The 27,259-nt window shown below is 31.7% G+C and overlaps 3 protein-coding genes across 9 annotated transcripts; 1 reads left to right on the forward strand and 2 right to left on the reverse strand.

The window, feature by feature from the left end:
• The first annotated feature begins 1,672 nt into the window (after positions 1-1,672).
• LOC123905448 (TMV resistance protein N-like) lies at positions 1,673-5,955 on the forward strand. Of its 3 annotated transcripts, none has more exons than XM_045955043.1 (6): positions 1,673-2,230; positions 2,435-3,560; positions 3,741-3,959; positions 4,066-4,848; positions 4,946-5,541; positions 5,658-5,955. In XM_045955043.1, the coding sequence occupies exons 1-5, from the start codon at positions 1,725-1,727 to the stop codon at positions 5,537-5,539; spliced, it is 3,228 nt and encodes a 1,075-aa protein (XP_045810999.1). In that variant the 5' UTR covers positions 1,673-1,724; the 3' UTR covers positions 5,540-5,541; positions 5,658-5,955. The 3 variants fall into 3 exon arrangements, with proteins under 3 accessions (XP_045810999.1, XP_045811001.1, XP_045811000.1); XM_045955045.1 differs by having other exon boundaries at positions 4,946-5,173; XM_045955044.1 differs by lacking the exon at positions 5,658-5,955 and having other exon boundaries at positions 4,946-5,620.
• Positions 5,956-6,154: 199 nt separating this feature from the next.
• Positions 6,155-11,172, reverse strand: LOC123909020 (caffeic acid 3-O-methyltransferase-like). 3 transcript variants are annotated; one of them, XM_045959789.1, is made up of 5 exons: positions 11,022-11,172; positions 10,598-10,988; positions 8,791-9,101; positions 6,734-6,798; positions 6,155-6,624 (listed from the first exon to the last, which is right to left on the reverse strand). In XM_045959789.1, the coding sequence occupies exons 1-5, from the start codon at positions 11,053-11,055 to the stop codon at positions 6,328-6,330; spliced, it is 1,098 nt and encodes a 365-aa protein (XP_045815745.1). In that variant the 5' UTR covers positions 11,056-11,172; the 3' UTR covers positions 6,155-6,327. The 3 variants fall into 3 exon arrangements, with proteins under 3 accessions (XP_045815745.1, XP_045815744.1, XP_045815742.1); XM_045959788.1 differs by having other exon boundaries at positions 10,598-11,002; positions 11,036-11,166; XM_045959786.1 differs by having other exon boundaries at positions 10,598-11,163.
• A 3,539-nt stretch (positions 11,173-14,711) lies between these two features.
• Positions 14,712-27,048, reverse strand: LOC123909021 (anthranilate N-methyltransferase-like). 3 transcript variants are annotated; one of them, XM_045959792.1, is made up of 5 exons: positions 26,897-27,048; positions 26,473-26,863; positions 22,147-22,457; positions 21,048-21,112; positions 14,712-15,111 (listed from the first exon to the last, which is right to left on the reverse strand). In XM_045959792.1, exons 1-5 carry the CDS (start codon positions 26,928-26,930, stop codon positions 14,818-14,820), a joined length of 1,095 nt encoding a protein of 364 aa, XP_045815748.1. In that variant the 5' UTR covers positions 26,931-27,048; the 3' UTR covers positions 14,712-14,817. The 3 variants fall into 3 exon arrangements, with proteins under 3 accessions (XP_045815748.1, XP_045815747.1, XP_045815746.1); XM_045959791.1 differs by having other exon boundaries at positions 26,473-26,877; positions 26,911-27,045; XM_045959790.1 differs by having other exon boundaries at positions 26,473-27,046.
• Between the last annotated feature and the right edge of the window lie 211 nt (positions 27,049-27,259).

A 27,259-nucleotide genomic window follows, 5' to 3' on the forward strand; every position in this document is an offset into this window, starting at 1 on the left:
TTTTTTTGGCCTGGCCTGAGCCTTTTAAAACTCTGGCCTGGCCTTGTAGCCTGTTTAAAAGTCTGTGTTACATTAAAGCTTCTCTATATAGTTTTTTTAAATCGGCTAAACAGGCCTTAAAAAGTTCACATTTAAATTTTTATAATTTCTACAACATTAAGAAAAAACTAATAATATGATTAACACAATAATTAAAAACTAATAAAATAACAAATACGATTACGAAAAGTCGCAATAATTAAAAGCTAATAATATTTATATAAATAATATTTTTTTATAAGATATAAATAATAATTATTATAAACAGGCCGGCCTATCAGGCTTCGTAGGCATTTTTAGAAGCCTAAGCCAGACCTATTTATGTAAACAGGCCGTTTTCAAAGCCTAAGCCTGACATTTTTAATAACCAGGTCAGGCCAGACCAAGCTTATACAGGCCAGGCCGAAGGCCCCTGGAGGCCGTCTGGCCTATTCCCAACCCTAGCTCTAGCCCACACACCACAACATAGGCCGTCCCTGGGACGAGGTAGTGGTGGAGAAAAGAATTGTGTTCTTACCAAAATGCCCTCAATTTAAGGTTTGGAATACCAAAAATGTCCCTGATGTTGTAGTTTTGTTAAATCTAGAGATGTTGAGATAACACAGCTGTTATAATTTACTACATTGTTGCCACACGCGAAACATATAGAAATCAGAAGGAAGTTTCGTTTTTGCAAAATAAGTGGATCTACTCATAAGTCAACTCATATATATGAGACTCTTAGTGTCTGTTTGGTTCGGGGATTTTGGAGGGGAGGTGAGGGGAGGGGAGGTAATATTTTAAATTTTTTGTGTTTGGTTCAATTTTTAGAAGGGGATAGGAGGGGAGGGGAGGTAAGCAGAATCCCTCCTAAACTCAATTTTTGCTTCCCCCCAAATCGGGGGGATTTGGAGGTGAGGGGAGGGAAGCTTTTTCAAAGTTTATTAAACTGACAAAATTATCCTTAATATATTTTAAAATTCCAATATTATCCTTATTACCATTTTTATTTTTAGGTCTTTGTTGTCTGTATTACCTATACTCCTTGTCTGCCACTATTTGCTCATCATTGTCGATGCTTGCTCATCATCATTGCCGCTGCTTGCTTGTACCCGGTGTATGTTTTTTCTAACTATTGAACATTGATACTGTGTTCTCTATTCTTCTAATGCTGCTTGTTGAACATCACGTTTTCAATTTTGCTTACTTCTGGAACACCGTGTTTTCAATTTTTTATTCTTGCTGGAACATCATCACGATTATATATATTCATATCATCATATGCCTTATGTCTGGAACATCACGTTTTCACTCTTCTTCATGTGTGTTGTTTGTATATTGATCTTATTATATATGTTTATACGTGTGTATTGATCTTATTATATATGTTTATACGTATGTTTACAATACGAGTATTATAAGATTTTAAGGATAAAAAAGTAAATTGCTTTTAAAAAACCTCCCCTCCTATTGTGAACCAAACATATATTTAATTAAAATACCTCACCTCCCCTCCTCTCCCCTCTTTTGAACCAAACACATATGTAATTAAAAAATTTCACTCCCCTCCCCTTCCCTCCCCTCCCCTCTATAAAAATACCTCACCTCCCCTCCCCCTATTTTGAACCAAACAGACCCTTACACGGGTGCCAATATCTTGCAACAATAACACAACATTTCAACACATTTGCCTACCATTTCTTCTCATGGCTATACAATCGTATTCCTCTTCTTCGTCCTCCTTCTCTTATGATTACACCTACGATGTCTTCATTAGTTTTAGAGGCCCTGACACTCGCTTTGGTTTTACTGGCAATCTCTATAAAGCTCTTTCTGACAATGGAATCCGAACTTTCATTGATGACAAGGAGCTTCAAGGAGGTGAAGAAATCACAGCTTCACTCCTCAAGAACATCGAAGACTCGCGGATTGCCGTAATCGTCTTTTCTAAGAACTATGCTACTTCTTCATTTTGTTTAGACGAACTTGTCCACATTATTCACCACTTCAAGAAAAAGAATCGCCTTGTTTTGCCAATTTTCTATGGCACAAAACCTTCTCATGTGCGACATACGAATCACAGCTATGGTGAAGCACTTGCTAAGCATGAAAAGAAGTTCCAACATAACAAGGAAAACATGAACAGGTTGGAGGAATGGAAGATGGCTCTCAACCAAGCTGCTAACCTCTCAGGTTACCATTTCAATCTTAGGTACCCATCTTCAATTAACTCTTATTTTGCCTTCATTTGTATATTGTTTTTATTCATTTTAAATTGACAATTCATTTCATCCCTATATGTTGAAGGGGAAAGTTTCCTTTATTTTTTTCTTAAAATTGTAATATCATCATTATCAATACATGGATTTGATTGTAATTCTGATTCACTTATTCAAACTTGTATGTTTGGGCGTAGGAATGAAGAATATGAATATGTGTTTATTAACAAGATAGTTGCAGAGATTTCCAACAAGATCAATCGCGTCCTTTTACATGTTGCCGATCACCCTGTTGGGCTGGAGTCTCGACTACTGCAGGTAGAGTCGCTTCTAGATCTTGCTTCTGATAATGGAACATGTGTGATTGGGATATATGGAAGTGGAGGATTGGGTAAAACAACACTTACTCGAGCTGTTTATAATTTGATTGCTGATCAATTTGAAAGTTTGTGTTTCCTTCACAATGTTAGACAAAATTCAATTAAATATGGCTTAGAATATCTCCAAGAGCAATTACTCTCCAAATCAATTGGATTGAACATTCACCTAGGACATGTTAATGAAGGAATTCCAATCATAAAGCAAAGGTTACACCAAAAGAAAGTTTTGTTGATTCTCGATGACGTTGACAAACTAAAGCAGTTGCAGGTTTTGGTCGGGGAGCCTAGTTGGCTCGGACCTGGAAGTAAAGTCATCATTACCACTCGAGACAAATATTTGCTACAATGTCATGGGATTAAAAGAATATATGAAGTAGATGCATTAAATGAGGAAGAAGCTCTTGAATTGTTTAGGTGGATGGCTTTTAAAAATAACAAGAATGATTCAAGTTATGATCATATTTTAAACCGTGTAGTTAAATATGCTTCTGGCCTTCCATTAGCTTTAGAAGTAGTGGGTTCCAACTTGTTTGGAAAGAGTGTAGTAGAATGGAAATCTACATTAGATAAGTATGAAAGGATTCCACATGAAGATATCCAAAAGATACTTAAAGTAAGCTATGATGCTTTGGACGAAGAACAACAAAGTGTCTTTTTGGATATTGCTTGTTGCTTCAAAGGGTGTGGATTGGCAGAAGTTGAAGAGATACTTCATGGTCATTATGGTCATTGCATACAAAGCCACATTGGAGTGTTGGTTGATAAATCTCTCATTAAGATTATTAGTGTGCCTTGGTGGGTTGATAAGGTTAAAGTGACATTACATGACTTAATAGAAGATATGGGTAAAGAAATTGTCCGACAAGAATCTCCCAAAGAGCCTGGCAAATGCAGTAGGTTATGGTTTCATGACGATATAGTCAATGTTTTGAAAGGAAACACGGTGAGTAAGATTCACATCGATGAACAATTTGTTATTTTAGATTTTACCATGACTTTGCTCTTCATGGACTTATATCATGTGATCGTCTCATACTGGTTTTTTTTTTCACTTTATTACATGTAAATTTCTCTATATCTTATTTCTATTTTGGTTGATTCATTTTTTTTAATTTTTGTATAGGGAACTAATAAAATTGAAATGATATATCTGAATTGCCCCTCCAAGAAATTCAAAATAGACTGGAATGGAGAGGCCTTTAAGAAGATGACAAAACTCAAAACACTTATCATTGAAAATGGTCATTTTTCTCAAGGTCCCAAGTATCTTCCATGTACTTTGAGAGTATTGAAATGGAATAGATATCCTTCCAAGTCTCCACCTTCTAGTGCTTTGAACAAGGTAAGTGAAATAAAAATTCAATTTTTTTTATCTTGCCATATTTATAAATCTACCATGAGATATTATTCATTTGATTTTTTTTTTTATTTTTTATTTATTTATGCAGGAGTTCAAGAATATGACAATTTTGAAATTTGACAATTCTAAATACTTAACAAATATACCCAACGTCTCGTGCCTACCAAATTTAGAAATTTTTTCTTTCAAAAATTGCAAGAATTTAACTACAGTTCATGATTCTATTGGGTTCCTTACCCACCTTCAAATCTTGAATGCAGAGAATTGTGACAAGCTACTGAGTTTTCCACCCTTAAAGTTGATTTCTCTTTTAGAGTTGGAACTTTCAGGTTGTACAAATCTCAATAAATTTCCAGAAATATTGGACAAGATGGAAAACATCAAAGAGATTACTTTGATAAATACTGGCATAAAAGAATTTCCATTTTCATTTCAAAATCTTACCGAACTTTATGCCTTATTTATAAACGGACATGGAAAACTCGGGTTGCCAAGTAGCATTCTCATGATGTCAAATTTGTTGTATGTTAACATTAACGGTTTTAGTCAATTATTACCAAAACTGAATGATAAACCGGGTTCCATGTTGCCGATATCAAATGTCAAAGCTATTTTCCTTGAAACAAGCAAGCATGGATTTCTAAACATAGCTCTCACATGGTTTTCTAATGTGGAATTTTTATTTCTATCGCGTAGTAATATAAAAATTCTTCCTGAATGCCTAAAAGAATGCCACTTTCTAAAGAGCATTGATTTGGATGGTTGCAAATATCTTGAGGAAATCAGAGGGATTCCGCCAAATCTTAAAACATTGTCTGCATTTGGGTGCTATTCATTGACTTCGTCAAGTAAAAGCATGCTAGTGAGTAAGGTATTGTTAATTTTCTTACATAACCATATGATTTAATATTTCATGATTCATCATATGTAGTGTAATGTATCTGAATCTGATGCTAAAAAACTTACAGGAACTGCATGAGACTGGAGGCACAAAGTTTTATTTTCCATCATCAAGAAGTGATAAGATTCCGACATGGTTTGAGCACCAAAGCAGAGAGCCGTCATTTTCTTTTTCATTCCGTAACAACCTCCCTTCCTTAGTTTTCATCTTTTCTTCGAAACAAATGCACGAATGGGGTCTCCACAAAGGAGATGTTGATCCTGTATTAAGAGCCAACTTATACATCAATGATAATGTGTATTCTCTTTTTGACTCTAACTATGGTTTCAATTTCGACATGAAACCTTATCATACATATCTATTATCTTTTGATATGCAATACTGGTTTAAATCGCAATCCCTAAACGACCATCAACTGGACGAATCACTTATGAAAAATGAATGGATTCATGCTGAAGTTAGGTTTGGGTTTGTGGATAAGAATGAATATGGGGATGATGAGGATGTTGTAGATTTGGATGATGAGTATGTTGTATATTGTGGAATCCATGTAGTCAAACATTTACCTAGCATGGATGATTTTCAATTCACTGATTCTTCCTTATACAGTGAGAGAAATTTAGATGAATATCTCAGTGATTTAGCATCGCTTTTTTACTAGCGGTGAGATTGCTTCCCCCTATTGTTTCAACTTGATATAAATTCATTCGATTAAAGATATACTTATTTTAGCACATTGTCACTTATTCACTAATTAATTCTGATTATTTTGTTTACAGAGATGTTTACAACTTCTTCACGGAAGTCTTGAAGGCAACAAATCACGAATGAAATATGGATAGATCATAGCAGGGCTTTGTGGCTGCAACATCATGATATGCAATTAGCAATTTTTGTTTTACATGATCACGATGGAGTTTTTTTAAATCTGATCGACATACCAAACTCAAAATCTGATAGGATTTGTGGCTGTAAAATCATATGATATATGCAATTTCTTAGAATTCATTTTTGGGCCTAACTCATTCTTACAAAACCAGCTTGTAAAGTGAGGATTGCCTCTAGTTTATAAACAATTACTCAGACCATCTCGCAACCGATGTGGAACTCTTAACACAATTAGCTTATTTTTGTTATGGCCCAAGTTGTCTTCTTTTCATTGGGCTAGTTTGGTCATATGTCTTTTTAATCTTTTACTACTCACACGACACTCAATCATAAACCTATTAAGTTGAACCAAGAAAATAAAAACTACATAACATATTATTTTAATAGAGAAAAACACTCAGATTGACTCAATAAACCAAAAATTGCAATTTATTTAAAATGACTCTAAATTAAATACTAAACTAATAAAATGTATTAATACTTATTAAAAACACTCTAAAAATAGCAACCGATGAAGATCTCATCGGTAAACAATTACAATTTCAAATCCCGGTTGTAAATTTACTTGAAGAACTCCATAACCCAAAAGTTATAGGTACAACATTCATATTTGATACCACGAAATCCAGCTTTAGTTGCCAAATCCATGAATTCTTGCTCAGTTCGCTCTTTGCCTTCTGAAAAAAGATTCATCATGAGAATATCCATTTGGGAGATAGATTTCCAAACCACTTCATTCTTAGGCATAATAGGTAGAAGTGCCTCCAAAACTATCACCTTCCCATTATCAGGAATAGCATCATAACAATTCTTCAGAAGTTTCAAGCAACGTTCATCATTCCAATCATGAAGCATCCACTGTAAAATTTAGTCAAGCTATTAATCTATATAGTTATACATATTTATATATAGATGTTCATTGTTCTCCTAGCACATGTGCCATTAACAACAATACACATCCACTCACCTTCATAAAAATGGCATCACCATTGGGCACGCTTTCAAACATATCTCCGCCAATATGCTCCACTCCTGCCCACATTAAATATCTTTTACTTTTGCAAAAATTACTACAAAAGTAAAAAAATCTTCTTCTAACCTGCTTATAAGTTATAATATGATAAAATTGATTACTACCAAATTTACTAATTTGTCTTTATCAATTTTACTCTATTAATCTTATTTGCATAGAGATAGGAACAAACTAAAAATATGAATCTATGTATAAAAATAAGAACAAATAAAAAACAATAGAAAGTTTAGTAAAAAAAATTATAAAAAAACATAAACAATAAAAACATTATATTATATTTTGTATAAAAAAATTATATTTAAATTATTAGAACATACAGTATTAATTATGATTTATTTAAAAATATATACGGAACAATATATTTAATGAAAAAAAATTGATTTAATAAATTTTACAACACAATAATTTCACTTATATTTTAATAATATTTTTTAAATTTTTTTCAAATAATTAATTTATTTAAAACCAAATTTCACATTTAATTTAAGTATCGAATAAAAAATTGGTTCAAAAAAAAAGTATCGAATAAAAATTAATAGACCTGTGCAAATGCATGAATCTCTAAACTAGTTGTATATATATATATATATATATATATATATATATATATATATATATATATATATAGAGTCAGGATCCGTTGACACCAACTAGTTTGACACCAAATGTTACACCTCTCAATAACGTTTTAACCGATATAAATTTTATAAAATCCACCGTTGGATTGAAAGTTTACATCATATAGATCATTTGTGTAAAATTTCAAATAAATCCAAAATCATTTGATATGTTATTGAGATACATCAAAATTAACGGTTTTTGTATTTTTTTAAATGCCGTTAATCTTTATGTGTCTCAATAGCATATCAAATGATTTTGGATTTGTCTGAAATTTTACACAAATGATCTATATGATATAAAATTTCAATCAAACGGTGGATTTTATAAAATTTATATCGGTTAAAACGTTATTGAGAGGTGTAACATTTGGTGTCAAACTAGTTGGTGTCAACGGATCCTGACTCATATATATATATATATATATGAGTTAGGATCCGTTGACACCAGGTGTCAAACTTTAATTTGACACCAAATCTCAACCATCTATTTCTTTTAATCAAAGGTTAATAATAGTTTCCTATATTAACTTATGTGTGTATCTATTTAGGAGATTCCTTATTTTTAGGTTGCATAAAAATTTGATTTGTTGTTCTACCAAAAAAAAAATTGTTCAAATAAAAAAAAATAAAATTTGTTGCTCTAGAAAAAAAATTGATTTATTGTTATTCAATCTCCCCAAACATTACTATTCCCCTTTGCGTTTTCATTCCCATGGTGTATGAATTGAGTTTAGGAATCTATTGGCCATATAGGTTATAAATCATTGAAAGTAAGTACATATATGAATCATCAATCATGGTATATATGGGTATAAAAATTCAATTTTATCGGTTTTAGTATAGAAAACCATTTTAATTAAATTGAGTTTGGTAGTAGGTTGTTTATGTGCATAGTTTGCAATTGACATTGACAGTTAAGCAAAGGAAAATGAAAACACAAGGAGAATAGTAATGATGGGGATAACAACAATTTACTATTGTAGATCAGCAAATTAATTTTTTTTTTGTAGAACAAAAAAAATTAATTTTTTTTTGGTAGAACGTTTATCAAATTTTTTTTTTTGGTAGAACAACAAATCAAATTTATATGCAACCTAAAAATAAGGAATATCCTAAATAGATACACACATAAGTTAATATAGGAAACTATTATTAGCCTTTGATTAAAAGAAATAGACGGTTGAGATTTGGTGTCAAATTAAAGTTTGACACCTGGTGTCAACGGATCCTAACTCTATATATATATATATATAGTGATAAAAAATAAGAAATTATACAATTTTTTCCATAATTTTTATTTTTATATGCATGAAACTACACACACAAGTGTGTGGCCGCCGCACGTGCGTCTTTTATGTGTGAAGGACAAACCAGGATAGGAAGGAGCATGTTGTATGACATGAGGCAAGTCGAAATTGGTTCCCTGAATGTGAGTGTATTTTGAAGTGATCATGTTAATGTTTATTCCAAGGCCACCACCAACATCCACAAGACTTTTTATGTCTCTAAAACCTTTGTAGCATTCAAGAACCTTCTTCATGACTATAGTTGTATGATTGCTCATTGCTTTATTAATAACTTGATTGAACCTCGAGTCTAAGCTGGGAAGATCAAAGAAATGGCTGCCATGAGCCCTGTTGATTGGAGTATCTCCTTCCTGAATTGAATCTTTAAGATGGGACCTAATTAAGGATGAATACATTAATGTTTTTTCAAAAAAAATATATCATAAATACTTTAAAAAATTGTATTATTTTGACGCATTATCTAATCTATATAAGAAAGTTGATTGTTCTGGAAAACTCACAAATAAACTAATATTGCTGCAAACTGAGCCATATTATGTAACCAAACTATTATTGCTGCAAACCGAGCCATATTGTGAGTCAACCAAACCATTTTGTAATCTTGTGAGAGAAAAAGTTGCTTTTTGGCAAGCCATGGTTACATGGAAACTAATCTGGTTGCTTTTGAAACCAAGCTAACCAAGCCATTTTTATGCCAAATATTAAATGCAATTGTCACATGTCATTGTCATCTTTTCAACTTTATCATACACTTACCCAATGTGTCATACTCATATTCAACTATTTGTTTTCCCGCCAAAGAACAATTTGAAATTTGAATAAAAAATTTCATGAATTATATATATTTGTTTTCCCACCAAAGAACAATGTGTCATACTCATATTCAACTATTTGTTTTCCAAATATGTCATACTCATATTCAACTATTTGTTATAACTTACATAAATTTTAACTATCTTATAAGGTTTAAACTATCACTGTCACTGATAAATATTTCAAAAAAATTATCATATGTGAGACAAATTTTAACTATTTTTTTTTTCAAAAAAATTATTTTACATGGGATAAGTTATAACTCACATAAATTTTAATTACCATATATGGGATAACTTTAATATCAAAATTTACATTAATCTATACTTAAATAATTATAATGTACTAAATAAATCAAACATTGTTGTACAAAAAAAAAAGGATAAAATATGCTATCAGATACGGGACAAATTATAACTGATAAAAAATTCAAAATAATTATCATATATACTAATTAAATCATACCCAAGACAAAATACGATACAGATTCAAATACAAAATTTTTTATTTATAATTACAAAATATAGACATTGGTAAAAAATATGCTTTCATATACGGGATAAATTATAAGTTATAAAAATTTCAAAATTGCTATTATATATACTAAATAAATCATTAAATATTAATGAAAGTCTTCTGTTTTTTTTCAAATGACTGTCTTAGTGCAATATTTTATTTTTTAATTTTAATTAGCAAAGTATAACTTAAAAAAATATCGGCGTAACGTTACGACCCTTGCGATAGCACGAGTCTATTACTAGTCTGATATTTAAAACACAAATTTCGCACGGGTCTATTACAAGTTTGATATTTAAAACACAAATTAAATTGGGAGGTGTGTGTCTGTGACTCTGTGTGTTATAACAATAACAATCTAAATATGTGGCTATATATATTCAACAGATGATATTTTATCTCTTTTAAGAAGCTAAAATATAATATTTTGAATAGATGATATATTATAATCAATGTTGGATTAAACTTTAAAAATGACAAATAAATTATAAAAAAAAAATTACAAAAAAACAAATAACATTTTGGAAGGAGTAATGACTGACCAGCTAGCTAATATGATCTTATCATTATTCAAGGAAGTCAAGGGTGCTAATGAAAACCCATCGAAATTAGGAGCAAAAAATTTGGCAACACCCGTCATGCAGTAGTGTCTCTGAGAGGAATTGGGAGCAATAAAACACTTAAGCACTGAGTGAGAGGAAAGAAGAGCAAGAATGCGATCTAGCATTTTGGAAGCTTCGGGATTGTTAATTTTGGAAAGACGGGAAACAATGTCATCAGCAGTGAGTCGAGCACCTTTACCAGCATTTTGCAACACTTCAAATACACCAAGTTCAATTGCAGCTTGAAGTGCCATGGGAAGTGCAACAGAGACTGCAAGCTGCATAGCATATGAGAAGCTTTCTTCTTCATCCTCTAAAATTTCTTCCTCTTCTCTATTCTCTATGCTCTTACTCTCACATTCAACACTATTCTCTATGGAATTAGAAAGGCTTTCCATATTCACTTGAAAATATAGTTTCTTGTGCTTTTCTCTTCTAATGTTTCTTGCTCTCTTTTACTCCATCTAGTTATTAAATACTACCTTCGTCCATGAATATAAGATTCCGCTTTAAACTTTTTTTGTCCTTTTTTATAAGACTATTTATTGTCAAAATTTTAAAGAGTATTAATTATTTTTTTATCAAAATCTGGAATAAATATTTTAGAAAAAACAATAACTCATTCTCTTTCTTGAAGGATAAAATTACAAAAACAATATCAATTTTCAACAAATTTAATACTACAATATTAATCTACTTTCTTAATTTTCGCAATTTTCTCAATAGAGTTTTATAATTAAAGACATAGGTAGTATAATTTTTATTTGTAAATACTAACTAATTTATTGAGACACTCAATTATTCCTTTATGGGAGTATTACAGTGGAATAAGGAAGTGTTGACAAGTCGACTTCTTTTGGGTACTTTTCAAAAGTTTTCTTTGGTGGCAAACTTTGTCTCATGTTTTCATTGAGGATTAGTTTTGGGATATCTCCCTAATTTTCGATTTGTTTTTTGTTATTGTTCTTTTTATTTTTCTTTCTTTTGTTTTTTTTTTTGGGTAAGGTTTGGTCCCCCACTTTGTATATATATATATATATATTTTTTTTTTATATATATATATTACATATGAACAAAGAGGCATATGATTAATGCTACTAGATGCTACTAGATGATGTCTACTTGTCACTATGATGTCTTATAATGCTCTTAGTTTACCTAAAAAAAATTTATTGAGACACTAGTCAAGAGTACAAATTTACTTGGCTTTCTCAATGCATATTCTTTTTTCTTTTATGTACTAGCTTGCAAGATTTTTTTATTTTATTTTTCCCACTATTGAATGATTGATGCATTCAGTGTGAGGTTCAAAGAGATTCTAATTATTCAAAATAATATTTTTTTTAATTTTTATATTTAAAAGAGGAGAGATCATGCATGTTTTAAGAGTGTGTTTGTTTCGGGGATTAAAATTATAATCCTAGGATTATTATTTCTTGGAATATTATTGCTGGAAATATTATTCCTATCAATATGTTTGGTAAATAAATAAAGTTCCTTGGAACATTTTTAAAACAAATTCAATTAATATTTTAAAATATTAAAATAAAAAAATAAATGAGTTAAAAATAATGGGAGAGTGGGGAGTTATGGGTGGTTACCTCTTATTCCCATAGGAATGTAAGATTCCCACCATTTAACATGAGAATAAAAAGTGGGAAAAAGTCATATGTAATTTATATTCCAAGGAATAAAAAGTTCCTAGGCATAATTTTTTAAAACTTGAAACAAACATAGGAATTAAAGATTCCCAAAGTCACATTCCTGAAAATAAATTTATAATCCATGAAACAAACACCCGAGTCGCGATCAACGCATGATAAAATATGATTGGACGGCCTTTCAATAAAAAATATTGGACGGAATCTTTTTTCTCTTTGTGAATATGGATCATTTGCGGCTCTTTCTCTGCTGCACTCTCTACCACGTACATCTATGTCTCTATCTTCCTTCAATAAAAAAAAAAGGAAAATGTTAACATGTGCACCAAAGGCACATGTTAAGAATACAAATGTAGTAATATTCTCTTGTAACTTGTGCATTATATTTTTTAAACATTAAATTCTTTTATGTTATTAAATGTAAATTTCTATTTTTAGATACTTAACATGTGCCCTTGATGCACATGTTAACATGACCCAAAAAAAAATCTATGTCTCTATCTCTTTTACTATCATTTTTCTCTCTCATCATCATCTTTTAATTTTTTTAATTTTTAATTTTTCTTTTTCTCACACTCATAAACAGGAGAGGATCCTATTCTGTATAAATCTAAGGTTAACATTTAAAAATAGAGTTACGTTAATATGTGTTCTTAAAGATGTAAATGTATAACTTAAGTATTCAACTTTTTTTTTTTGACGAATTCTGAAATACTTTTTTTTTAACCAACACCAAATATATTAAAAAAAGAAATAAGGAAACACTATGGAGGGGATAAAAAACAAAACTCCATCAATTACACATTCTAAAACTCGGGAGACCTAATTTATTGTTCAACATGCTCTCCTTAATAAAATCAAGAGCATGCATTCAAAAAGTGAAAGAAGTTAACTTGATAAAGATTCAATATAAAGAAATAACTTGGGTGAGACCTACTCTACCCCTAATAATTTGGGGTATTTGTCTAACAACCAATAAGAACAAGTCATATAAGATCATCTCCAATGGTGTAGTACCTATTAGGTACTTATGATACTTATTAGGTACTACCATTGGAGCACTATCCATTTGAGTATCTATTAGCTACCACTTCTCAAATAAGAACTTTATCTCTCCTCTTGAACCCACCTTATTTTTCATTAAAATATTCTTTTCATTGGACTCTAATTATTTTATACTTCAATTTGAATTAATAGATATTTTAAATTATTTGTTTTGAACCCATTCAACACCTTGGGCATGATGATCAACAAAATTAGTCGTTTTTAAAAATATGTAATGTTATTTTAAATTATTTTTTAATTATGTAATTCTTAAAATTTGACAATATTATTTTAAATTAAATTTTAAATTTTAATTATTTTTCGAATTATTTTTTCGAACATATATAATTATTATTGGAGAGGAAGTCTTACATAGACACAAATCTAAATAAAAGAGATTTAGGTACACTCGCATAAATAAATAATAATGTGATACTTTTTTTTCTTCTCATTATTGTCTGTACCTAGACACTTTTAATTTGTGAAGCACGGGATAGTAATAGATTATTGGCAAGTGCACCAATTATCGTTAAGTAATAAAAGAGATATCGATCCTTAGAGATTAAGTTGTAACAAAACAACTAAACAATTACTTAGGTGAAAATATAAAACCAGTTGGGGAGTTTGTATTGCAATTGAGTTAATATTTGAAATTAAAACTGGTTTAATTCACTATAACAAATAGAGTAAATTGCGGCGGTTAAAACCGCCATTAAAAGCCTTTTGTTTTTGCTGCCGCAATTTTAAATGTCGTAAGCATTTCGCGGCGGTTAGAACCAATTGCTTGAATAGGCGCTAGAAGAACATTTTGCGGCGGCTTTTGCGGCAGTTTATAGCTGCCATTACAACCGCCGCAATTATTTAATTAATTGTGGTGGTTAAAATAACCGCCGCAATCGACTTTTATAAGGGTTGCCGCCATTATGATCAATCTCTTGGCTCATAACCCTCTTCCTTAATTATAATCCCCGAATCTCTTAGGCAAAATCATAATTGAAAAAGGTTTGATTGAATGTTAATTCCTAAAATCACAATTAACAACCCGACATCTCTAAAACAATTGCTAATTGAATAATCATGCTAGATCAATTATCAAAACCTAGTGCTAGTAGTGAATCTCTAATCATTTCACATGTCTCTAACATAAGGCCAAGTTGTCCTCTTTTCATTGGGCTAGTTTGGTAAAATGTCTTTTTAATCTTTTACTATTCACATCACACTCAACCATAAACCTATTAAGTTGAACCAAGAAAATAAAAACTACACAACATATTATTTTAATAGAGAAAAACACTCAATTGACTCAATAAACCAAAAATTGCAATTTATTTAAATAACTCTAAATTAAACACTAAACTAATAAAATGATATTAAAATTTATTAAAAATACTCTAAAATAACAACCGATGAGGATCTCACAGTAGACAATTACAATTTCAAATCCCGGTTATAGATTTACTTGAAGAACTCCATAACCCATAAATTATAAGTACAACATTCATATTTGATGCCACGAAATCCAGCTTTAGTTGCCAAATCCATGAATTCTTGCTTAGTTCGCTCTTTGCCTTCTGGAAAAAGATTCATCATGGCAATATCCATTTGGGAGATAGATTTCCAAGCCACTTCATTCTTAGGCATAATAGGTAGAAGTGCATCCAAAACTATCACCTTCCCATCATCAGGAATAGCATCATAACAATTCTTCAGAAGTTTCAAGCAACGTTCATCATTCCAATCATGAAGTATCTGTTAGGATTTTTGGGCCACAATTGTAATATTACATGTGTTAGGGCCATTATGTAATTAGCCAAAGCATCAGTGGTCTAATTAATAATATATAAGTCTATGGCTAAAAGCATAAATATCATGAAAGACAATTTATTGTGTAGATACCATAAGTCAATATCTAATTTGATGAGGGGCCAAATTAGAAATTTGAAAAAAATAGGAAATAACCCTAAGGTTATTTATAGGGGTTATGGTCCCCAATTGCAGAATAACGTGAAAACGGCGCTCAGTCAAAAAGTTCTCTCTTCATCCCCATCAGAAGAGGTTTCAGGAGCCAATAAGAAATTCTGCGGTTGGAAGATCACACATACCCGTGACTTTTGATCATCACATATGGCGAACTCAAACTCAGGTACGCTTCCGCTTATGGCTAAAGTATTTTCTTGATGATTAACATGATCGACTCTAGGGTTTATGAATCAATTGAATTCTAACAAGTGGTATCAGAGCCAGTCATGTTTGATCATTAAGAAAATAAGATTTTTAATGTTATCGGCTTTAATTTGTTTTTCAACAAATTGCTTAAGTTTTCGATTACTGCTTTAAGATGTACGGTTACTACTTTTAATTATACATCCTATAATGGATCTTGGTTTGTGAGTTGCGCTGATATGCTTGCATATTGGTTTATTCAGAATAAGGGTTTACTTATATTATTCAAGTTCATTGGTAAAATTATGGCATTCTTTTTTTCTTCTTGAAATTAAGGTATTTTATATTAAGGTATTTTGTATGGTTTTCGTTTCATGATTATTTATATGCACTATGCTTTTCGGTTGATTGCTCTTTGCAATACAGTTTTACCTTTCGGTTTCGGTTCCTGATTGTTTTTATGCAATATAAATTCCTCATTCAAATTGTGATTAAGCTTTAATTTATTTTGGTTGTCAAATAGCTTTCTTGTGCTGTTTGGATTCGGTTTGGTATTTGCATTGTATGCTTCGGTCCTTTCTAATGGCTAATTTGATACTTATTGCGGTGCCAATTTTGCTAGCTGCTTATTGTTTCATGATGAGATGATTTCTTTGTTATGGTTCGGTTTCTTTTGGTTCAAGATTTAAGGTTTGGCTTAATTTTTAGTCTCAATTTTATTTGTGGACTTGTTTGGTTTCGATGAATTTCAGTTTTGACTAATTTAAGGTTTATTGGAATTATACAGACCTGCATCACTTGATATGTTACTTTTGTATAAGATAAAACTTGTGCATATCATTTGTTCTTAATTATTTGCATGTGATATATGTTTTGTCTCATATATATGTGTATCAAGTATTAAGAAAATAGCTTAAGAATTTGTTACTTCATGAATGAATTGTGTCCCTGGATATTTCATTCTCGGGTCAAGAAAATCATACCCCAGTGCTATTCATGAGGAATTCCAATAAAGATTATATTTACAGTTCTAGAAAATTGCAATTTATGCAAACTTGGTTACGATTTTGGTAAGTATTTTAAATTCAAATATTGGACAGTTTAAGGATATGTATTTTAAAATAAGTTGATTGAAACATAACGTTGCCAAAGTAACCTCTTTTGTGGAGATTAATTTATTTTGAAATACAAAAGGTTGTGTGCTTGTAACTTATGTGGATATTTAACCGGCCCAAAGGAAGGTAACTATTTTACAGAATTATAAATACACCTGTGGTGATAAACGTGTGATAATTATTCGGTTTTACGTGTGAATAATAAATTGGCCCAAAGGAAAATTTGTTATTTGACATGTTCTTATTATCAGTGTTTGATTACTGCGCCAAGGTATCACTGAAAAGTTAATATTTTGTCCAAAGATAGAATGTTAATGGATTCCCGATATCTTGTAATGGGGTTTACCTTTATTTGAATTTAAAGTTACTTTTATTTTGAGGTTTACTTGAGCATGTGTTTGCTTGATTTTTGTTCTCTCTTCTGTTATGAATGACATGTTGAAGTTACTTCCAACGTCAATTTAGTTAAATGGCTCAAACTTCAAGTTCTAGAAAGTAAATCTTTTGATAGTTCTTGATTATGGATCTCGACGTTGCGTTAAGGATTGATTCTCCCTCACCTCGTACGGATGAGAGTACCTCTAAACAAAAGAGGGAAATTGGAAGGTGGGAGAGGTCAAATTGCATATGTTCGATGATCATAAGAAATGCCACTATGGGAACATTCTAGGGCAGACTATCTGAAAAGATAAATACGGTAACATTTTTCATTAAGGAAATTTGAAAAGAGGTTTCTCAAGAACGAAAAGTCTTATATACCTACGCTTTTAGGAAACCTTAATTCAATAAAGCATAAGGATAAGCTGCGGATACAGTGTCTCAAAAGGAACAACAACATAAATAACTTAAATCAGGTAACGATAGTTGTTTCTTTTGTGGAACTAAAGGGAAAAAAAAAATATTACTTTAACTGTTAAACATGACATGTTAAGGGAAGATACATTTCTTAATCTGGTTTGTTTTAAGGTTGATTTAACTTTGGTATGTAGACACACATGTTGGATAGATTCCGGTGTCACAACTAACAACAGTGTGCCTATGTAAGATTTTATGAATTGTCGGCAACTAAGTGATGGTGAAAGATACATCTATATGTGGTTGACGACAAAACAGTTCAAGTTGAGGCAATTGAAAAATTTAGATTATTGATATAGACTAAATTTTTTTTGAATTTTGATGAAACTATTTTTGCACTGTCTTTCAAACAAAAATTAAGTTCTATTTTTATTTTGAACCTATTTGGTTTTTCTTGTTTATTTGGGAATGAAAACTTAAATTATTTCAAAATTTAAAATTAGTTGGTTTTGGTTCTTTGTCAGGTTACAATAATCTCTATTCAATTTAACATAATTGCTTCATTTAATTAACCAATGAGAATTCAGGTACATTTGACACAAGATATTGGGTGACATCTCCAAATGGAGAATAAAGAGACTTATGTCAAATGAAATTTCAGACTCAGGTTTTACAGAAAAGAGAAAATAAACCAATAAAGGAGATATGAGGCCAATGAGACTTTGGATGTCTTTGAACTTATAAACATTGATATTTGTGTGTCATTCTTTCCGGCTGTTTGGAATGGTAAACAATATTCATAATGTTCAAAGACGATTTTCTATATGGCTTCATTTATCTCATTCATGAAACAAGAAAGTCATTGGACGTGTTCAATTTTTATCCAGACTGATGTTGAGAATCAACTCGACTAAAGAATCAAAGGAGTTAAGTTTAACCGTGGTAGTGAATACTATGGTAAATTTAACAATTCAAGTGAACAACGTCCAATAATTTTTATTTCTATTTTTCAATTAAAACTGCAGCATATGCCCTTAATGTCCGGTTACAGCAAGACCTTATAATACAAATGAGAAGAAGGTACATGTTTTATGATCCCACAATTAAATTTCATTTTTCTATCAGGAGTTCTTTGAGGATGTCGAGTTTGCAGGGGGAGATATGGTTAGAGACTTTGATATTCCCACAATTGTCTAACTCCCCATACAAGAAATTGTTTCAGATGAACAAACTCTTACACCTCAAGAACATATGTCATTCAGGAGACCCACGAGAGAAAATAGAAATACAATATCAGATGATTTTATTGTATTTATCCAGGGACATAAGGTTAACATTGGAATGATGGATGATGATCTAATCAGATTTCATCAAGCAATGGAAAGTTCTAACTCTCAAAGGTGGATCGATGCCCTAAATAAAGTGATAAATTCCATAAATGACAATGACATTTGGGATTTTCTCATTGCCATAAGGTGCGAAACTCATTGGTCTTAAATAAAAATTTAAGACCAAGAGGGATTCGATAGGCGATGTGGAGAGGTAAAAAGCTCGTCTTGTCACAAAAGGATTTACACATAAAGAAGACATTGATTATAAAGAGTCTTTCTTTTCGGTTTTTTTTTTTTTCGAAAGACTCTTTTAGGACCATAATGACATTGGTGACACATTTAGAACTTGAGTTACATCTGGTGGATATAAAGACAACGTTTCTAAATGGTAACATTAATGAAACAATGTATATGGTGCAGCCGGAAAATTTTGTTTCAAAATATATGGTTTGCAAATTTAAGAAATCCATATATGAACTCAAGCAAGCATCTCAATTATGGTATTTCAAAATTCATCAAGTAATCATCTCATTCGGTTTTGAGGTGAATTTGGTTGATGATTGTATATATCATGAGTTGTGTGGGAGCAAATATATTTTCTTGGTTTTGTTTGTCGATGACAAGACGGTAAACCATGTGGCTAAGGGAGACAAGTTTAGTCTCAAACAGTGCCCTATGAATAACTTTAAAGAAAAGTAAATGCAGAAGATTCCTTATGATAAGTAGTAGGGAGTCTAATGTATATTCAGTTTTGTATGCATTCAGGTATTGCGTATAATTTTTGGGTATTTAAGAAATTTAAGATTAGACCATTTGAAGCAGCCAAATGGGTCATACAGTATTTAAAGAGAACAAAAGACTACAAGCTCATGTATTGGAGGTCATATCTTTTTTTGAGATCATTTGGTGTACTGACTCCGATTTTGTTGGATGCAAAGATAACATATCATGAGGCATCTGATTATAGAACTTTGTCACGGGGCTGCACATAGTGGATAAGGAATTGAAACACCACTAAAGTTATTTGTGACAATAAATTATTAGTTCTATTTTCAATAACAAGGAACTCGACAAATTCAAGAATATAGAGATCAAGTTCTTGTTATTAAAGATTAAGTTCAGAGTGAACGGTTGTCTATAAAGCATATCGGTACAAACTCCATATTTGCGGATCCGCTTACTAAAGTTTTTCACCCAAAAGGCTCCATGAGCATATTGCTCGTATGGGTGTCAAGTCATTAAGTGATATTAAGTTTTAGTGGGAGTTTGTTATTTTTAATGCTTTTATAATATAGACACACTTCAGTTCAAATAAGGCTTAAGAATATTTTCTGCAGAAATAAAGTTTTGGTATTTTTACACTCTGACTTTGGTTAAGGTTTGATCTCACTAAGGATTAAAGAGGACCAGTTGAAAATCGACATATACAGACCAATTTCATGTGATTTTCATGCTACACATTTCATGATGGATCTATGTCATTTAGTTGTGTCACTATTGGTGATCATTGATGGGTTTAGTTATGATTAATGTAACGAAAATCACCTTGGTTCTATATATTGGCATGACTAATGGACGAGATAATTTGGATATGCTTAAGGAATATAATGGCGAATTTTGAGCTCATAAAGTCTAACACATGTGTATAATTACATATGTGACCAGTGGGAGATTGTTAGGATTTTTGGGCCACAATTGTAATATTACATGTGTTAGGGCCATTATGTAATTAGCCAAAGCATCAGTGGTCTAATTAATAATATATAAGTCTATGGCTAAAAGCATAAATATCATGAAAGACAATTTATTGTGTAGATACCATAAGTCAATATCTAATTTGATGAGGGGCCAAATTAGAAATTTGAAAAAAATAGGAAATAACCCTAAGGTTATTTATAGGGGTTATGGTCCCCAATTGCAGAATAACGTGAAAACGGCGCTCAGTCAAAAAGTTCTCTCTTCATCCCCATCAGAAGAGGTTTCAGGAGCCAATAAGAAATTCTGCGGTTGGAAGATCACACATACCCGTGACTTTTGATCATCACATATGGCGAACTCAAACTCAGGTACGCTTCCGCTTATGGCTAAAGTATTTTCTTGATGATTAACATGATCGACTCTAGGGTTTATGAATCAATTGAATTCTAACAGTATCCACTGTAAAATTTAGTCAAACTATTAATCTATATAGTTATACATATTTATATATAGATGTTCATTGTTCTCCTAGCACCTGTGCCAACAAGGCAACAACCATGAACAACAATACACATCCACTCACCTTCATAAAAATGGCATCAACATTGGGCACGCTTTCAAACATATCTCCGCCAATATGCTCCACTCCTGCCCACATTAAATATCTTTTACTTTTGAAAAAATTACTAAATAATGTTCGTGCTTGAAAAATTAGTTCATGCAATATGTAAGTAAGTTCTTTGATTAGTCCCTCTATTATAGGATGCATTAGGATTAAATTGAATATTATACAATGTTAGACAGACTAAGGGTTCGTTTGGCCCAACTTTTGTTAGAGCTTATGCAAACAGCTAATGTAATATAAATTAGGTTTTATGTTATTTTATAAGTTCACACTAGTCAAAATTGTAATTTTATAAGATATTTTATGTAAACTACCTTGACAAACTTATAATAGTATATAAAAATTGTATAAGCTGTTTCCATAAGCTCTAAAAAAATTTGGGCCAAATGAGCCATAAAACAAAAGTAAAAAAGCTACTTAATAATATAATTAAATTCATTACTACCAAATTTACTAATTTGTCCTATCAGTTTTAATAATATTCCAAATTTTGTATCTTTCTATTAATAAAAAAGTTATTTGAAAGATAGAAACACACTAAAAATATGAATCTATGCATAAAAATAGGAACAATAAAAAAATTATTGAAAGTTATTTAGTAAAAAAAAAGTTATTAAAAAAACATAAACAATTAAAACAATATATTATATTTTGTTTAAATAAAAGATTATATTTGAATAATTAGAAAAAATTAATTATAATTTTATTTAAAAATATATACAAGAAATAGATTTAATAAAACAATTTATTAATTTAATAAATTTTACAAAAAGCAACATAATAATTTCACTTTTAGTAAAAAAAAACACAAAAATATTTTAATAATATTTATAACAAAATTTTGAATATTTTATTTAAAATCAAATTTCAAAATTGTTTAATTTAAATATCGAATAAAAATTAATTGACCCCGCACGTGTCTCTAAACTAGTTCTATACATATAGTGATAAAATATAAAAATAAAAAATTATATATAGACTTTAAAAAAGTGATATATTTGCTTAAATACATATTTAAACATTTTTTGGAAGGACTTTGTATGTGTGAAGGACAAACCAGGATAGGAAGGAGCATGTTGTATGACATGAGGCAAGTCGTAATTGATTCCATGAATGTGAGTGTGTTTTGAAGTGATCATATTAATGTTTATTCCAAGGCCTCCACCAACATCCACAAGTCTTTTTATGTCTCTAAAACCTTTGTAGCATTCAAGAACCTTCTTCATGACTATAGTTGTATGATTGCTCATTGCTTTATTGAAAACTTGATTGAACCTCGAGTCTAAGTTGGGAAGATCAAAGAAATGGCTGCCATGAGCCCTGTTGAATGGTGTATCTCCATCCTGAATTGCATCTTTAAGATGGGACCTAATTAAGGATGAATACATTAATGTTTTTTCAAAAAAAAATATATCATAAATACTTTAAAAAATTGTATTATTTTGACGCATTATCTAATCTATATAAGAAAGTTGATTGTTCTGGAAAACTCACAAATAAACTAATATTGCTGCAAACCGAGCCATATTATGTAACCAAACTATTATTGCTGCAAACCGAGCCATATTGTGAGTCAACCAAACCATTTTGTAATCTTGTGAGAGAAAAAGTTGCTTTTTGGCAAGCCATGGTTACATGGAAACTAATCTGGTTGCTTTTGAAACCAAGCTAACCAAGCCATTTTTATGCCAAATATTAAATGCAATTGTCACATGTCATTGTCATCTTTTCAACTTTATCATACACTTACCCAATGTGTCATACTCATATTCAACTATTTGTTTTCCCGCGCCAAAGAACAATTTGAAATTTGAATAAAAAATTTCATGAATTATATATATTTGTTTTCCCACCAAAGAACAATGTGTCATACTCATATTCAACTATTTGTTTTCCCAATGTGTCATACTCATATTCAACTATTTGTTATAACTTACATAAATTTTAACTATCTTATAAGGTTTAAACTATCACTGTCACTGATAAATATTTCAAAAAAATTATCATATGTGAGACAAATTTTAACTATTTTTTTTTTCAACAAAATTATTTTACATGGGATAAGTTATAACTCACATAAATTTTAATTACCATATATGGTGTTGAATATTGCCTTGAAATAATGTAAAAATCAGAAAATCATGTTTTGGTAGATTCTGCCTGCTCACGCCCAGGCGTGAAAAACTGGGCTGAACACTGCCTGCTCACGCCCAGGCGTGGGAGGCTGCGCCCAGGCGTAGTGCCTGCGGGCCTATATATATATGTTATGCGTTTTCTGACTTTTTAAAGGTGATTTTAGGGTTTCTAAAGCCAACAAAATACTAGGGTTTATTAGAGAACTTCTCTTGGGCATACTCTAGGGTTGGGGATTGATTCATCACCTTGTAAACACTTATTGATTGAATCTCTTGGTCACGGGGAGAGATTCGGGAAAAGGGTAGAATTTAGGATCAAGGCTAAATTCTTGCAACTCTTGTATTGAATCTTTGTAATCAAGTTTTTCATTGATAGTGGAACGAAGAGTCTCTCTCCCCCAGACTAGGTTGTTATAACCGAACTGGGTAAACAATATCTCGTGTTCTTTACGTTTTCGCGGTTTATCTTTTGTTATTGTTATTATTGTCATTCTCGCTTGTTGATTGCTTTAATCCATTTGCTCCACACACATCAAGGTATTGGTGTGATTCAATCCGAATTCACAACAATTGGCGCCCACCGTGGGGCAAGGATCAAAGGATTAAGGTATCATGGGTTCTAAGTGGGAAATTGAGAAGTTCACCGGGAGTAACGACTTCGGGTTGTGGAAGGTGAAGGTTAGGGCAATTTTATTAACTCAACAAAAGTGCGATGAAGCTTATGAGGAAGGCTATGAGAGTGCGGGAGCACTCATAGTCACAAGCTGGGAACCATAGATGATTGTTCGGCCTGGAGAGGTGGTGGAATAATACTCAACATCAGCCTGGAGAGGCGGTGATAAGAATACTCAGGCTCGGCCTGGAGAGGCGGTGGAGTAATACTCAACATCAGCCTGGAGAGGCGGTAATAAGATTAGTCAGGCTCAGCCTGGAGAGGCGGTGGTAATAATACTCAACATCAGCCTGGAGAGGCGGTGGTAATAATACTCAACATCAGCCTGGAGAGGCGGTGGAATAATACTCGGGATTACGTTTGAAACAACAACTTTATTATTGTGAGAATGCGGATGTGCTAGTGTGGTGAAGTTGGGAATCAAAGGAGTTGAAGTCATGGATTTTGGATGCTCCGATCACATGTGTTTTGAGGAAGGAGTACTTTGAAGCCCTAGAGCTAGTTGAAGGTGGAGTTTGTTCATCTTGGAGACGGGAAAGCTTATAAGGTTCAAGGTATGGTTGAATTTCTTTCACACAATGCGAGGTATTGTTCTTGAACTTTGTTACTAGTTGTGATTCTCATGGTGTGGATAAGTTGTGAAACTTCGGTTGGTTGTTAGTGACATTGGTTGGTTTTAGTTGTACTAGTGAAATGAAGTTTACTAGGTGGTGGAACTAAACCGGGAAGTGTTGGAGACTAACAATGACTTGATGTGTGTTTCGGAGTAGTTGAAAAGTGTTACGTTACAAGGTGGAGGACATAGTGGATATACCGGTTTGAGGCTTTGGTGGAGGAAACTCGGTTTGAGGTGGAGGTACATCAAAGTGGTATGGCTATGGAGACCTTGTGTGGAAGCAACGGTGATCAAGCTTGGTAACTTGTTAGACTGCGGGAGGTAGTTGGACACAAGGAGAGTTTGAGGTTGCAGCTTGTGAAACCACCTAAAAATTCCAAGGTTGGTTGGAGGCAAGCAAATCTTCAAGAGTACGGAAAGATACAATCCGGGGTTTGAAGATGGTACGGTGTAGCTTGTGGGTTGTCCTAAAAATCCAAGGGCAATTGGAGGCAAGCATTTTTCGGGAGTACGGAGAGGTAGACTCCGGGGGCCGAATAGGGTGGTGTAAACTTGGAGAGAGCAGCACGGTGGTTGATGAGAAGTCGGCATCACCATTGATTTAAAGGCAAGGTGGAGAATTGTTGAATATTGCCTTGAAATAATGTAAAAATCAGAAAATCATGTTTTGGTAGATTCTGCCTGCTCACGCCCAGGCGTGGGAGGCTGCGCCCAGGCGTAGTGCCTGCGGGCCTATATATATGTTATGCGTTTTCTGACTTTTTAAAGGTGATTTTAGGGTTTCTAAAGCCAACAAAATACTAGGGTTTATTAGAGAACTTCTCTTGGGCATACTCTAGGGTTGGGGATTGATTCATCACCTTGTAAACACTTATTGATTGAATCTCTTGGTCACGGGGAGAGATTCGGGAAAAGGGTAGAATTTAGGATCAAGGCTAAATTCTTGCAACTCTTGTATTGAATCTTTGTAATCAAGTTTTTCATTGATAGTGGAACGAAGAGTCTCTCTCCCCCAGACTAGGTTGTTATAACCGAACTGGGTAAACAATATCTCGTGTTCTTTACGTTTTCGCGGTTTATCTTTTGTTATTGTTATTATTGTCATTCTCGCTTGTTGATTGCTTTAATCCATTTGCTCCACACACATCAAGGTATTGGTGTGATTCAATCCGAATTCACAACATATGGGATAACTTTAATATCAAAATTTACATTAATCTATACTTAAATAATTATAATGTACTAAATAATAAATCAAACATTGTTGTACAAAAAAAAAAGGATAAAATATGCTATCAGATACGGGACAAATTATAACTGATAAAAAATTCAAAATAATTATCATATATACTAATTAAATCATACCCAAGACAAAATACGATACAGATTCAAATACAAAATTTTTTATTTATAATTACAAAATATAGACAATGGTAAAAAATATGCTTTCATATACGGGATAAATTATAAGTTATAAAAATTTCAAAATTGCTATTATATATACTAAATAAATCATTAAATATTAATGAAAGTCTTCTGTTTTTTTTCAAATGACTGTCTTAGTGCAATATTTTATTTTTTAATTTTAATTAGCAAAGTATAACTTAAAAAAATATCGGCGTAACGTTACGACCCTTGCGATAGCACGAGTCTATTACTAGTCTGATATTTAAAACACAAATTTTGCACGGGTCTATTACAAGTTTGATATTTAAAACACAAATTAAATTGGGAGGTGTGTGTCTGTGACTCTGTGTGTTATAACAATAACAATCTAAATATGTGGCTATATATATTCAACAGATGATATTTTATCTTTTTTAAGAAGCTAAAATATAATATTTTGAATAGATGATATATTATAATCAATGTTGGATTAAACTTTAAAAATGACAAATAAATTATAAAAAAAAAAATTACAAAAAAACAAATAACATTTTGGAAGGAGTAATGACTGACCAGCTAGCTAATATGATCTTATCATTATTCAAGGAAGTCAAGGGTGCTAATGAAAACCCATCGAAATTAGGAGCAAAAAATTTGGCAACACCCGTCATGCAGTAGTGTCTCTGAGAGGAATTGGGAGCAATAAAACACTTAAGCACTGAGTGAGAGGAAAGAAGAGCAAGAATGCGATCTAGCATTTTGGAAGCTTCGGGATTGTTAATTTTGGAAAGACGGGAAACAATGTCATCAGCAGTGAGTCGAGCACCTTTACCAGCATTTTGCAACACTTCAAATACACCAAGTTCAATTGCAGCTTGAAGTGCCATGGGAAGTGCAACAGAGACTGCAAGCTGCATAGCATATGAGAAGCTTTCTTCTTCATCCTCTAAAATTTCTTCCTCTTCTCTATTCTCTATGCTCTTACTCTCACATTCAACACTATTCTCTATGGAATTAGAAAGGCTTTCCATATTCACTTGAAAATATAGTTTCTTGTGCTTTTCTCTTCTAATGTTTCTTGCTCTCTTTTACTCCATCTAGTTATTAAATACTACCTTCGTCCATGAATATAAGATTCCGCTTTAAACTTTTTTTGTCCTTTTTTATAAGACTATTTATTGTCAAAATTTTAAAGAGTATTAATTATTTTTTTATCAAAATCTGGAATAAATATTTTAGAAAAAACAATAACTCATTCTCTTTCTTGAAGGATAAAATTACAAAAACAATATCAATTTTCAACAAATTTAATACTACAATATTAATCTACTTTCTTAATTTTCGCAATTTTCTCAATAGA

Source organism: Trifolium pratense, linkage group LG2, assembly GCF_020283565.1.
Source record: "Trifolium pratense cultivar HEN17-A07 linkage group LG2, ARS_RC_1.1, whole genome shotgun sequence".
NCBI lineage: Eukaryota > Viridiplantae > Streptophyta > Magnoliopsida > Fabales > Fabaceae > Trifolium > Trifolium pratense.

Coding starts and splice junctions, on each gene's coding strand:
- LOC123909020 (XM_045959786.1), bottom strand. CDS start 11,055: ATGGAAAGCCTTTCTAATTCCATAGAGAATAGTGTTGAATGTGAGAGT. Junction 6,799..8,790: donor ACATGCTCCTTCCTATCCTG/GTTTGTCCTTCA, acceptor TAATGTGGGCAG/GAGTGGAGCATATTGGCGGA. Junction 6,625..6,733: donor GTGATGCCATTTTTATGAAG/GTGAGTGGATGT, acceptor TAAATTTTACAG/TGGATGCTTCATGATTGGAA.
- LOC123909021 (XM_045959790.1), bottom strand. CDS start 26,930: ATGGAAAGCCTTTCTAATTCCATAGAGAATAGTGTTGAATGTGAGAGT. Junction 21,113..22,146: donor ACATGCTCCTTCCTATCCTG/GTTTGTCCTTCA, acceptor TAATGTGGGCAG/GAGTGGAGCATATTGGCGGA. Junction 15,112..21,047: donor TTGATGCCATTTTTATGAAG/GTGAGTGGATGT, acceptor AAATCCTAACAG/ATACTTCATGATTGGAATGA.
- LOC123905448 (XM_045955043.1), top strand. CDS start 1,725: ATGGCTATACAATCGTATTCCTCTTCTTCGTCCTCCTTCTCTTATGAT. Junction 3,561..3,740: donor ATGTTTTGAAAGGAAACACG/GTGAGTAAGATT, acceptor ATTTTTGTATAG/GGAACTAATAAAATTGAAAT. Junction 3,960..4,065: donor CTTCTAGTGCTTTGAACAAG/GTAAGTGAAATA, acceptor TTATTTATGCAG/GAGTTCAAGAATATGACAAT.